Below are 12,500 nucleotides of genomic sequence, written 5' to 3'. Positions count from 1 at the left end.
GTGAGGACTTGTTGTTTGTTTTAAAATAAAGATAGAAAAAGAATAACGGCTAACTCAAAGATGCACAGCTCGGTTCACGAAAAAATCACGTTATACATCGGTGGTGAAATCTAACCTGGACTCACACTTATCGACTTAACTGACCTCTGGGGAACCTGAATGGTGATGTGTGAATTTCCACAACCGTAACAATATATATTAAGTCTAGTGTTGGCACAGTAGTTAGGGCAGTGGCTTGGGATCCAAAAGTTCCTGAGTTCAAGCCCCGTTGGGCCACTGAATTAATACACCAGGGGGTTGACTCAGCCTGTCATCCTTCCGAGGTCAGCGAAATGAGTACCAGTGTACTGGGCCGGTGTATACCCTGGTTAAAATAGGTGTACCATATCCCTGTGTCGTAAGAGGCGACCAGGGTTGCGTCAGGAAGGGCATCCGGTATAAAAACATGTGCCAAATCAATATGCGAATCATGCGGATGATCCGCTGTGGCGACCCCTAACGGGAGCAGCCAAAAGAAGGATATATATATATATATATATATATATATATATATATATATATATATATATATATATATATATATATATATATATCACACAGCTTCAGTGTGAAAGGAACGTTCCACTAGTATGTAATTTACAGACATTTGTGTCGTGTGTAACCAACGTTCAAACAGGACGTGATTAATAGGCATATCGTCTTCACAGCTTACCGGACGGTTTCCCGGATGGCTTCACGGACTGATTCAATTAACCGTGCTTTTAGTTTTTATGTATGTAGTTTCTTCACCATTGAGAGATAGGGCCAAAAACAATATATAGTATGCTATTTCAAAAAGTTGTCCACAGATTATGACAAAACTTGGTGGGTGAGTTTGGGAGGTGACAAGAATAAGTCAATTGACGACGACGAAAGGCCGGATGCAGATCTGGCCTATCAGTGGGATACAAATGTAAACTGTTCCGCCTGGCGGATGTATGCGTTCGAGCGATTGCCATTCTAGTTTGGCCTGTGTGTTTGGTTTGGTTTTTGTGGGTGTGTTTGTTTGACTTGTATGCTCTCCTAAACTGCCAGATGGAATGAGTTGAAATTTAGGACTTGTACTCACGTTGTGCCTGGAAGGGATTTTAGGCATGAAAATACTTTTGTAGGTATGTCGATTCAGGAGGGGCGACGACGACACAAATTCTCTTTGTGACTGGGTACTGTATAATGCCTCATAGTGGTGTTGGGACGATGTATTACAAGTTTACATGTGGAGATGACTTTCAATTTTGCATTGCACATGTGGGATTGTGTAAGTGCTCTTTTGGCCCTCACCAGAAGGATGGGGTATTACATTTTCATAGGCAGCAAGTGTTTTTACTTATCATTGATTCTGTGTTGTATTAAATTAGCCTGTTCACTTGTGTTTGCACAAACTAATATAACAAATCTTCTCCACTGAAATTCTCCTTTCCTTCCTTTTATATAATTTCCTGCACTCCCTCTCACTATCATACCCACCTCCCAGACCCACACTTTCTTTTCTTCCATTTCCTTCATTGCCTAATTGTCTTTAATTTGCCAATACCACCAGTGCTGGATTAAGACCTTTCGAGGCCCTAAGCACTGAAAAGATTATGGTACCCCCATATATATGTAATCCAAAATAAGAATAATACTCAACCGTAAAATGAAATTTTATTTTTCAAAATTAAACAAAACTTACAGTAAGGTTTATTTGCAGCAAATGCTACGGCATCAGTATTACATTGCATAAAAAAGTGTAAAAAAATAATATTCTTGTATATGTATTATTTTTTTTTCATTTATTGTGGGGCCCCTTTTTTGTGGGCCCTGGTTCAGCTGCAACATTTGCACCGTGGTCCATTGTAAATCCAGCACTGGAAAAAAACTCTGTGGGGCCCCTCTTCCCTTGAGGCCCGAAGCACGTGCTTATTTTGCTTAATGGTTAATCCTGGGCTGGATACCACACCTCAAAGCAACGATATCATTCGATAGCTATGCCATCTCATGGGCTGCTGTTCTAGCGACTCACAAATCTGAATCGACAAGATTTTAAGTGGCATGCTCTCAGCTTTTCCCTTGGCATCCAACTTTCAGCTTTTCCCTTGTCGTCCAGCTTTAAGAAGCAAAGTCTTGGAAAAGGCCAAGGATCCTGTTAGTTTCCCAGACATGTGCAACTTAGTGGATCAAATTCCAACAGTCTCTGTGCATGGCATGCACTTTTACAGCCACATTTGAATTTCATCGATCGTATTTTTCGGTGTATAAATCGATGCATGGTATTAGTCACATTGGCTAATTTTGCCATTTTTCCTTCATTCATTCATACAGTTGGAGCCAAAAATATTGGCACCCTTGCCCTTTTTTCAAATAATTCACCATTTCTTCCAGAAAAATTGTTTGAATTATAAAATATTTTGGTATCGACATATGTATTTCTTTGGTTTGCAGTGGAACAAAACCAAAAAAAGCTGAAAAAAATTACTAAATCTTTGCTTATTCCACACAGAAATCCTAAAATAGCCCAGACAATATTATTGGCACCTTTCAGAAGTTGTAAGAAATAATTAGATTTCAAGCAGGTGATTATCCTTTACTTTGGAAATGAACTCACCTCTGAAGAGTTGCAGATGCCTGCAATATAAAGTCACTCATTTAACGAGTTTGAATAGAGAAAAGGAGTCATTCTGCCTTTTTGTGTCACTGTGTGTACCACAATGAGCAGGGAGAAAAAAAAGAAAACCAGAGAATTGTCTGAGGAGGACAGACACAAGATTGTAGCCAAGCATGGACAATCTCAAGGCTACAAGTCCATCTCCAGAGACCTTGATGTTCCCATGTCCACCATACGCAATGTTATCAGGAAGTTTAAGGCCCATGGCACTGCAGCCAACCTCCCTGGATGTGGCCGCAAGAGAAAACTTGATTGAAGATTGTAGCAAAGGATTGTTCGAATGGTGGAGAAAGCACCTCGATCAACTACCGAGCAGATTCAAGCTGACCTTCAGACGTAAGGTACGTCAGTTTCAACTCACTCTGTCCATCGCCAACTCGATGAAAGGGGGTTCTGTGGTAGGATACCCAGGAGGACTCCACTGCTGAAAGAGATACAAAAGAAACCGAGACTGTAGTTTGCCAAAACACACCTGGACAAGCCAAAATCCTTCTGGGAGAATGTCCTGTGGACAGATGAGACTAAATTAGAGCTTTTTGGTGAAGCACATCATCTCGATGTTTGCACAAAACAAAATGAAGCCTTCAAAGAAAAGAACACCTTAACTACAGTCAAACATGGAGGAGGTTAAGTGATGTTTTGGGGTTGTTGTGCTGCCTCTGGCACTGTGTGCCTTGAATGTTTGCATGGCATCATGAAATCAGGAGATTACCAAGGCATCATGGAGCGCAATGTTCAACCCAGTGTCAGAAAGCTGGGTCTCCTTTGAAGGTCATGGGGCTTGCAGCAGTACAGTGACCCGAAAGGCACTTCTGAAAGCATCCAGGAATGGTTCAAGACAAAATGCTGGACTGTTCTGAAGTGGCCAGCAATGAGTCCAGATCTAAATCCTATTGAACACCTGTGGGGAAATGTGAAAGCAGCAGTTGGAAGAAGGCACCCTTCAAATCTGCGAGAACTGGAGCAGTTTGCACAAGTATAGTGGGCAAAACTGATTGTAGAGAGGTGTAGGAAGCTCATTCATGGCTAGAGGAAGTGCTTGACAGCAGTTATTTTGTCCAAAGGCTGTGATACCAAATATTATGTCTCGTATATCGATCATTTTTTCTATGCCATTTCTTTTTATTTTCTGATTTAAAAGTATACATTAACTTCTGAATCAAAAACAAAGATTCTGTAATATTATCAGTGAACTAAAGAATTGTGGAGACCAAATACTTTCTTCAATTTCAACTTCTGTTTTTGAGAAAATTGACTTATTTGAAAAAGTGCAAGGGTGCCAATATTTTTAGCCATGACTGTAGTAGATAAGTTGATTGTAAGCATCAGTATAAAACGAAGCTAGATCAATTACGGGATTTTGTAAAACTGCCAGTCAAGTCAGAACAAGCGAGGTGTTAATACCTCCCTGTGACACCATCACAATGCATCGCTGCCGATGGTACTTCCAGGTCATGGATATTAATGAGCCATTTTCTGCATATTATTTGAACTACATTGTGAGATGACTTTTCGTATAAAATAGGAATGTAAATAGTTTCTCAACACGTCTGTTATCATATCGAAGTACTGTATGCCAAACAAGCTGCATTTCTCACTGACACAGTATTCCCATCATTTTCCTCGGCAAAATTAACAACTTCCAACTTAAAAGCTGCCATGTACAACTTGCCTGACTTTACCGGATGCATTTTGAGATGACGTAGTTAGGATGGATTCGGATTGAAAGGGATGGATTCAAGGTAATTGGTGAGTGCTGCTCGTTATTGATGAGATTCTATTGCATCATTGAGCGGATTAACATAGTTGCTCACCCAATGGACAAACGTTCTGGGTGCTGGTTTCTGCAATGTGTTTTAAATTAACAATTATGCAATTTATTGAAGAAAATATCACAATTATACAAAAAATTTCATTGATGCAATTCAATAGCTTCAGCCCAAGGTTAGTCGATTCTGAGTACAAGTCGAAGCCCTGACTTTGGAGGGAAAAAGTACAGTATCAACTTATACACCAAAAAATACGGTCCTTGTTGGTGTTCCGATTTTATTTTCAACATTTCTGTTGTGCTTTTGTATCTGCTCAAGTGCTATGTATTAAATTTGTAACTTTTATTCTCACAAAGGAATTTGATGAAATGCTTGAAAACATTTTTTTTAGGTCAAAGAACCCATTAAAAGCATCCTTCCGGTGCCCATGTGTTACTTATTACTCTCATTTGACCAAATCTCAGTTTATTCAAGAGTTGAGCAGACTTGCAAACTTGATGTAGATTTTAGAGTCACAGCAACTTTGAATTTGAATATCATCAGTGATCTGCTGACTTGAGCTGCTAATATACAGTAGTTTGCTTGATTTAAACACAATTGTTCACAATATATAAAATCTATATCATCAAAAGGACCATGTACATCTGTCTGTCTGTCTGTCTGTCTGTCTCTTTTCATTTCCCATGATCAAACTTCAAACATCATCACCAAATATCTTAGGCAGAATAGTATTTTTTATTTTGCTTATGGCATTACATTTCCTTCCAACTCCTCCATTTATTCTGTTATGTTCAGTCGAAAGTAAACCTTTCTCAAAGCATTCACTCTGCTGGATGACATCACAGCATTCCAGTGGGCAGTGTTTCCACTGCCATTCCATCATGGGATTGTTGTTCTGTGGCCCTCCTGTATTATTATACCTTTTGCTCGAGCATCATCCGCTATATATCAGTGGGTCTTTTGGGTCTTGCTATACCTTCACCTGAGTATATCAGTGAGGAGGGCACATCTTAAGCCAGCCGTTTCATCACAGGATTGTTGTTGATGTTGTTTTATGTCTTTCTTCTTCAAATCCCACACCCTCCGAACGCCATCATTTTCTTTGAATCACAAATGTACGCATGCGTTAAAATGACATTCTTTCATTAAAACCATTTTTCTGTAAATACTTGTTTGAGTAAACGAGATGTAAGATTACAACAAAATTTCCACAAAAAATGTTTTGTAAAAATGCTAGTTAGAACTATAGTATGTGAGAGTTGTACTGTCATATACTATAGTTGGTAACAGGTCCTACTACAGTAGTCTGCAGAGAATTACTACAGGAAAGGAATGCCTGGAACACCCAGTTTTCACAAAATAAAAGACATTTATGAATAAGAGGAACAAAGTGCTTCTCTGTTTTTAGTGCGAATCTTTTTAGTGAAATTTAGTGCGAAAACGTTTTAAGTGAAAAGTTTTTAAAATCTTTTTAAACATTCCTCATTAAAAAGAAAGGTGAAATGGTGTGTGGATTTACTAAGTCTTTATACAATCCACCACCGTAAAGCAAGTTTAGCAATATAAATGATCTTCGAATTAGTTTTTTTTAATTTTTTTTTATTGTTCGGCTTTAATTCACACCTGTTCCTTTTTGCCACAATCTCTCCCGACACCTTTTCACTCACAGTGGTTTTTGGGCAGTTCAAGTTTTTCCAAACGGCCTTGAATGACGTTGTGGACATTTATAATGGTCAGAGCTCACAATCTGGACTCCTCAGCTCTTTATCGGGCACCCATACAGGTGAGAGAGAGTCCTGGCACATATTATTGTCACTGTAAGTGATTACACCTAAATGCAAGTTCATCACTGATATTGAACCAGGACTTGTGCTGCATTGTATGGGAGGCCTTACCAAGTGGATGTCTAATTGTTCTGCACTTGCAGGAGAGACTCTTCCCCTGAGTTCTGGAAATCAGATTACAATCAAATTTACATCTGATGTTGAGAATACAGGGAAAGGTTTTCACTTCATTTATCAGGGTATGTTTGACAGTGAATACTTTTTTTTTCTGGCATTTTGGGTGAAGCAGCCTGCCTCCTAATGCAAGGCATTTCACTCTAACAATGTGATTAAATATTTGACTGATGGGGCCTTTCCAGGCCCAAGTGTTATTTTATTTGGTCCGTTATGGCTGTTACGAAAGAGCCTTATGATTCTGACTTTTGGATTGTATATCTCCGATAAGGCCAAAAAAAAAAAAATGTTGCATTGGCGTAACCCGCCCGACCCTAAAAATTCCGCCGACCCTACGTTTTTTTTTTGTTTTTTTTGCTATCGACAAATTTTGCCGACCCTATTTTATTGCTATTTTTGTTGTTTTGCTATCGTTTTCAAGTATCTTGTTGATTGCGATCGCGATCGCAAAAACCCGGAAGTGTTTCAGACAGAACCCGCCGACAAAAAGGGTGGTACTCGAGCCGGGGGAGATTTTGGGAGGGATTTATTAGGGGGGAAAAAAAAAAAAAGATCCCGACCGACCTACCCTATTTTTCAGTGACCCGTTACGCCAATGCAACTTTTTTTTTTTTTTAGCCTAAGTATGGTTTGCATGCAATGCCAGAAGGATACGTTTTTCTTTTTTACTCTTTTCAGTACAGGCTATGCTCCACCTGCTGTCTTTTGCTGTTTAATTACATTTGTAAGGCTTCCCAATAATGATTTCCACTGGTTAATTACACTTGTCGCTGACATCCTCCTTTCCTGTTGCTGCCAACCGAAACACGAATTGCCTCTTGAGCTGAAAAGTTCCAAAAGTGAAATGTTATTTTGGCAAATGACACGTTTTCTACTGGTGACTTAGAACAGGAAAGCTGTAATACACGTTTCTCCTGGAGTAATTTTGCTGAAGTTTTGCGTACCCTCCCAGCTGTACCACGCACGAGCGCCAGGCAGTGTGACTCAATGCCAGAGCCCAAGTTTGGCAGACGACTGGGCACTAATTTCAGTGCAGGTGCTGTGCTCCACTTTGAGTGTGACAATGGCTACATTTTGCATGGTTCTCACACCATTCGTTGCCAACCGATGCACAATGCCCTCGCCAAATGGAACGATTCTTTACCCAGCTGTGTAGGTGAGGCATCTCTTCATTGATTTCCAAACCTGTTTCACTGCACTGTTGAATCCAGTCTCATTTTTGGAGGCGAGTACTGTCATTAATTTGTGCCCTAATGAGGTAGAAACTTTATGCAAAGTGTCGGCTTCTTTCCCCATTCTTATTCTTGCTGTGTTTTCTGTCCATACCAGCTGCCTGGCAGGCCTGTCTAATGGATCAACTGTGTGTTTCAGTGCCGTGTGGGGGGAATCTGACCGAACCTAAAGGGTCCATTTTATCCCCCGGCTTCCCAGAGCCATACGATAACAATTTGAATTGTGTTTGGATAATTACTGTTCTTGAAGGCTCAGGTGTGCAGGTGAGGCTTTTCTGGATACCATCTTGCTTTTACCTCATCATTATATGGTGGTTACTATGACATTATTGTGCAGAATCAGAGATTTGCCTTTGGGTATGCTTACTGCAAGTGTTGATATCACCTTCTTCATGTTTGGTATACAGTATATTAAAATTATTCAAAAGATCTACATGATTGATCATATGACTTGGACTTTGTGAGGAATGTATTATAGACTATCTTCCTCAAGTGAAATTGGTGTGTGTGTGTGTGTGTGTGTGTGTGTGTGTGTGTGTGTGTGTGTGTGTGTGTGTGTGTGTGTGTGTGTGTGTGTGTGTGTGTGTGTGTGTGTGTGTGAGAGAGATTGGTTATTATCACCATATGCGGGTTTCAGATGTTGTAGTGGGGGTGGAGCGGTTACTGAGCCGATGAGGCTTGCAGTATTTCCTTGATTGTTGCTTGTCTATGAAGTTTCTGTGCTTGTTGTAGCAGTTTCATCGATGTTAAATATTTGCTTTATCGAGCAGTGATTTTCTTTGATGATTTTGTTCAATTTTCCCGAGAATGAATCTGCTGCATTGCACCTGCACTCGCTGCCTCTCCATTCATTTGAATATATGTGCACATTTATTGATCCATTCAAAAACCCCTTGCCTTAAATTTTTCATGAACATCAGCACTTTTCTCACGTTCGTCACTTTCTTTTAAATCTTCCCAAAGCGACTTACCTTTCTCCTGGATCATTATAAATCTCATGGGAACATTTCTTTGACGCTGATCTTCAATCCAAGTGCTGAGAAACTTTTCCATGATATTGTCTCTCCCTTTCATATTTTTTATAGCACCACCTGGGCTTGAACATTCAGCACTTGACTTTATTTTGGTGTCGTTAATACTGATTGTTTTCACAGTCTAGGAAGGAAGGCTGAGCACTCGAGCAATGTCCGCCAAACGCTCCCCAAGCTCAAATCGCTTCACCACGTCCATTTTCATGTCCAAACTCAAAGCTTTACGAGCCTTCTTTGTGGGAATCTCAACTTGAGAACTTGAGGGTTGTTTATCACTCATGAAGAAGTAGTTTGAGAGAGTTTGGCACAAAAATACAAGAAGTGATGGTCAGATAATACCTCTCATGAGTATAGTACAGAGCTCGCAACTAGGGGTGAGAGAAGTAGTGTACTATACACTCACTATACCTCCACTTGCGTTGCATGCCATGATGGAACTTAATTTTTTGTTGTTGTTGTTAAAGTGTTAAGTCAAAAATTAAAATTACGAGGCATAAGTGGAAAATTGTTCAGTACTTTGTCTAAGGCGTGAAGGTCAGGTCAGGTATGGGAGCATGTGCCAGAACAGCACGTCGCTGCGTCCACTTTCCGCCGGTACTCCAGGGGCCTCCGTCTGGCCATCCCCCAGGCAGATGCCAGGCCCATCCCCATCTCCTTGAGATGATGGTCAACCTGCTGCAACCATGAGGCACGTGGTCGGCCCACTGGCCTCCTCCACTCATGAGACTCCCTCGCTGAGAGAATCTGGTGAGCAGGATCAGCGTCAGGAAAACGAGCCACATGTCCATACAGCCACAGCTGACGCTCACGGACTATGCAGGTAACAAATCTCATCCGAGTCTCTCTCAGCAACCACTCGTTGGACACAAAATCCGACCAGCGATAGCCAAGGATTCTCCGAAGAGACCTGGTACCAAAGGAATTAAGTCTCCGTCTCAGATCCTTGGTCAAAGTCCAAGTCTCGCACCCATAGAGCAAGACTGCAAGTACCAAGGACCTGAAGACTCGGACTTTCATCCTCCCGCACAGGTACCGGCAGCGCCACACCCCATGATCCAGTGAATCCATGACTCCCCAGGCCCGACCCAGACGTCTATTGACCTCCGGCTCACAACCTGCGGAGACATGAATATCACTGCCAAGGTAAGTGAATCTATCCACGACCTCAACATCCTCACCACAAACAGACACAGACAGGATAGCAGTATCCAAGATGTCACCGAAAGCCTGGATCTTAGTTTTGACCCAAGAAATCCATAATCCCAATGGCTCCGACTCCTCATTCAGCACCTCCAGGGCCCCCAAGAGGATGTCTAAAGTCTCCGCAAAGATGACTGCATCATCTGCAAAATCAAGGTCCGAGATCTTGACATTGCCAAACGATGCACCGCAACTTGATCTCTCCGACATCCTCCCAAAAATCCAGTCCATACAAGTGCTGAAAAGCGTGGGGGCAAGTACACATCCCTGACGAACTCCAGTAACAACTGGAAATAAGTCAGAGATGGTACCACCACACTTCACAGCACTCTCAGTACCAAAGTAGAGTTCAGACATCAGATCGATCAGTTTCGGTGGCACCCCACGAAGACCAAGAATCCTCCAGAGGACATCCCGATTCACTGAATCGAACGCTTTACAGAGATCAACATAGGCTGCAAGCAGCCCCTGCCGAAACTCTCGTTTGCGTTCGGTGAGGACACGAAGTGCAAGGATACGGTCAATCGTTGACCTCTTTGGTGTAAAGCCTGACTGCTCTGGACGCTGGTGCTCAAGCAGATGGTGGCGAACCCTATCAAGAATTATCCGAGCAAAGACCTTGCCCGGCACTGAGAGCAGCGTCACCCCTCGGTAGTTGTTGCAGTCTTGGCGATCACCCTTCCCTTTCCAGAGAGGGACAACAAGGCCCCTCTTCCAGTCAGTTGGGATGATGCCTGTGTTCCAGGCAGAGCACAAAACTGCATGCAACGACACGAGTGCAGCATTTCCACCAGCCTTGAGAAGTTCAGCATGGATGCCACAGATCCCTGGAGCTTTGCCCCGTTTCAACTGGTTCACCGCAGCCCGTGTTTCCACAAGCGATGGTGGACCACAGTTGATTCAAGGGTCAGCAACAGGGATTGTAACACCCTTGACGTCCAACTGGACAGCTGGGGGATCAGCCTGGTACAACCGCTCAAAGTAACCGGCCCAGCGGGCCTTCACTTCAGACTCCTCTGTCAAGAGCCTACCACTCTCTGCTCGAACTGCAGTGCTCCGAGGGATGGGCTTGGATGAACGTAATTCGCGAATTCCCCTGAAAGCGGGACGAGAATCACCTGTCCACAGGTGATGCTCTACCCCCTCACAGATTCCTCGCACATAGGCCTCCTTGTCCACCCTCAGTGCACGTACAGTTTTACGCCTCAGCTCCCTGAACAGCTCAGCTCTGCCATTCAGCCTGGCCCTGCGACTCTGGTCAATGGTATCCAGTGTCCCTTGGGAGACAAAATTCTTCTTTGCCCTGCGGTGAACTCCAAGGCATCCACCGGCAACATCAAGGACGGTAGTCTTGAAGGTGCTCCACAACTCTTCAGGACCCCCCAAAGCACCCAGACCCCCCAAGTGTCCACTCAGCCTGTTCGCAAACTCCTCAGCTACTCTCTCATCCCTGAGCTTGGCAACATCCAGCCTAGGCTGGGATGGTACCATTCTCCAGGATTTAAGGTGCAGCTTTAGAGTTGCTACAACAAGCCTGTGGTCAATATTGAGGAACTGAGCACTCCGGTAGACCCTGCAGTTCTGGATCATCCTCCAACGACCGTCAATGAGGACATGGTCAATCTCCTTTGCCACACCGCCAGCGTTGGAATACCAAGTCCAGCGATGAGCTTGCGGGCGCTGAAACCATGAACCAGCCACCCTAAGTCCATGACTTCTTGCAAAGTCAAGGAACTTAGTGCTATTCTGGTTCATAGTTCCTGACGCATGGGGACCAACACACACCTCATAACCATCCCTATCAGTTCCAGTCGATGCATTGAAATCCCCCAAGACTAGAAGTGTATCTCGTCTGGGGCACTGATCAACCACAGACTCGAGTGTGGCGTAGAATGTGTCCTTCACGGTGAGATCACTCGCCTCAGTCGGAGCATAAATAGAGACCAGGGAAATGACACCTAAGGAGTGGCGAATCCTTAATCTCATAATACGCTCGTTGACCGGTGTTACCTCAATTATCATTGGGGTCAGCTTATTGGACACAGCTACAGCAACTCCTTGGGTATGGTAACCATCAGAGCGACCAGACCAATAGTAGGTGTAACCACCCACCATTATCTCGCCGCAATCCGGTCTCCGAACCTCAGAGAGAGCTGCAATCCCGATGTCCAAACGCTTGAGCTCAGATGATAACAGAGACAGGTGATCATCCTCTCTTAGGGATAGGACATTCCAGGCACCCACCCGAAGGGACCGCCTCAGGTTAATCCAAGGAGACCGCCGTCTGGTGGACGACACCTCAGCACCACTCCGACACACTCTCCCGCAATCTGACCCAGGGATGTTACCCCGTGGTTTCCCTCCTATCAAAGATTGGGGGTCCCGAAGGCTTTGCCCCAATCCTGTCATCCGGTGAGCTGCCCTGCGAAGGGAAGCTGCACAGGAGGTACTCCCACGGAGTGGGTTTTCAGATTTTTTTGCGTTTTTGCGTTTTGCGGAATGAAGCGTTTTACGGTGGCCGGAGTGCAAATCCTGCCACCAACCTCCTAATAAGAAGTAACCCAACTGCAGGAGGACGTCCGCAGACACAGTTGGGCACTAGATATGGATGGCCGTTGGCTCACAAG

General features: G+C 43.4%; 1 protein-coding gene across 4 annotated transcripts in view; it reads left to right on the top strand.

The window, feature by feature from the left end:
- Positions 1–12,500, top strand: part of LOC147017206 (CUB and sushi domain-containing protein 3-like) — an 879,227-nt gene that overhangs the window by 596,102 nt on the left and 270,625 nt on the right. For 3 of the 4 annotated variants that reach the window (XM_085846657.1, XM_085846656.1, XM_085846659.1), the window contains 4 exons: positions 6,122–6,235; positions 6,380–6,475; positions 7,363–7,566; positions 7,740–7,906. In XM_085846657.1, the coding sequence (XP_085702783.1) occupies positions 6,122–6,235; positions 6,380–6,475; positions 7,363–7,566; positions 7,740–7,906 (581 nt within the window). The remainder of the gene's footprint in view (positions 1–6,121; positions 6,236–6,379; positions 6,476–7,362; positions 7,567–7,739; positions 7,907–12,500) is intronic. The other variant, XM_085846658.1, reaches the window with a different exon arrangement.

This window comes from Eptatretus burgeri, chromosome 11 (assembly GCF_056783735.1).
Source record: "Eptatretus burgeri isolate ZD-2024b chromosome 11, Ebu_testis_v1, whole genome shotgun sequence".
Lineage (NCBI taxonomy): Eukaryota > Metazoa > Chordata > Myxini > Myxiniformes > Myxinidae > Eptatretus > Eptatretus burgeri.
Note: the sequence above shows the minus strand (reverse complement) of the source record. Positions and strands in the feature narration are given on the sequence as shown.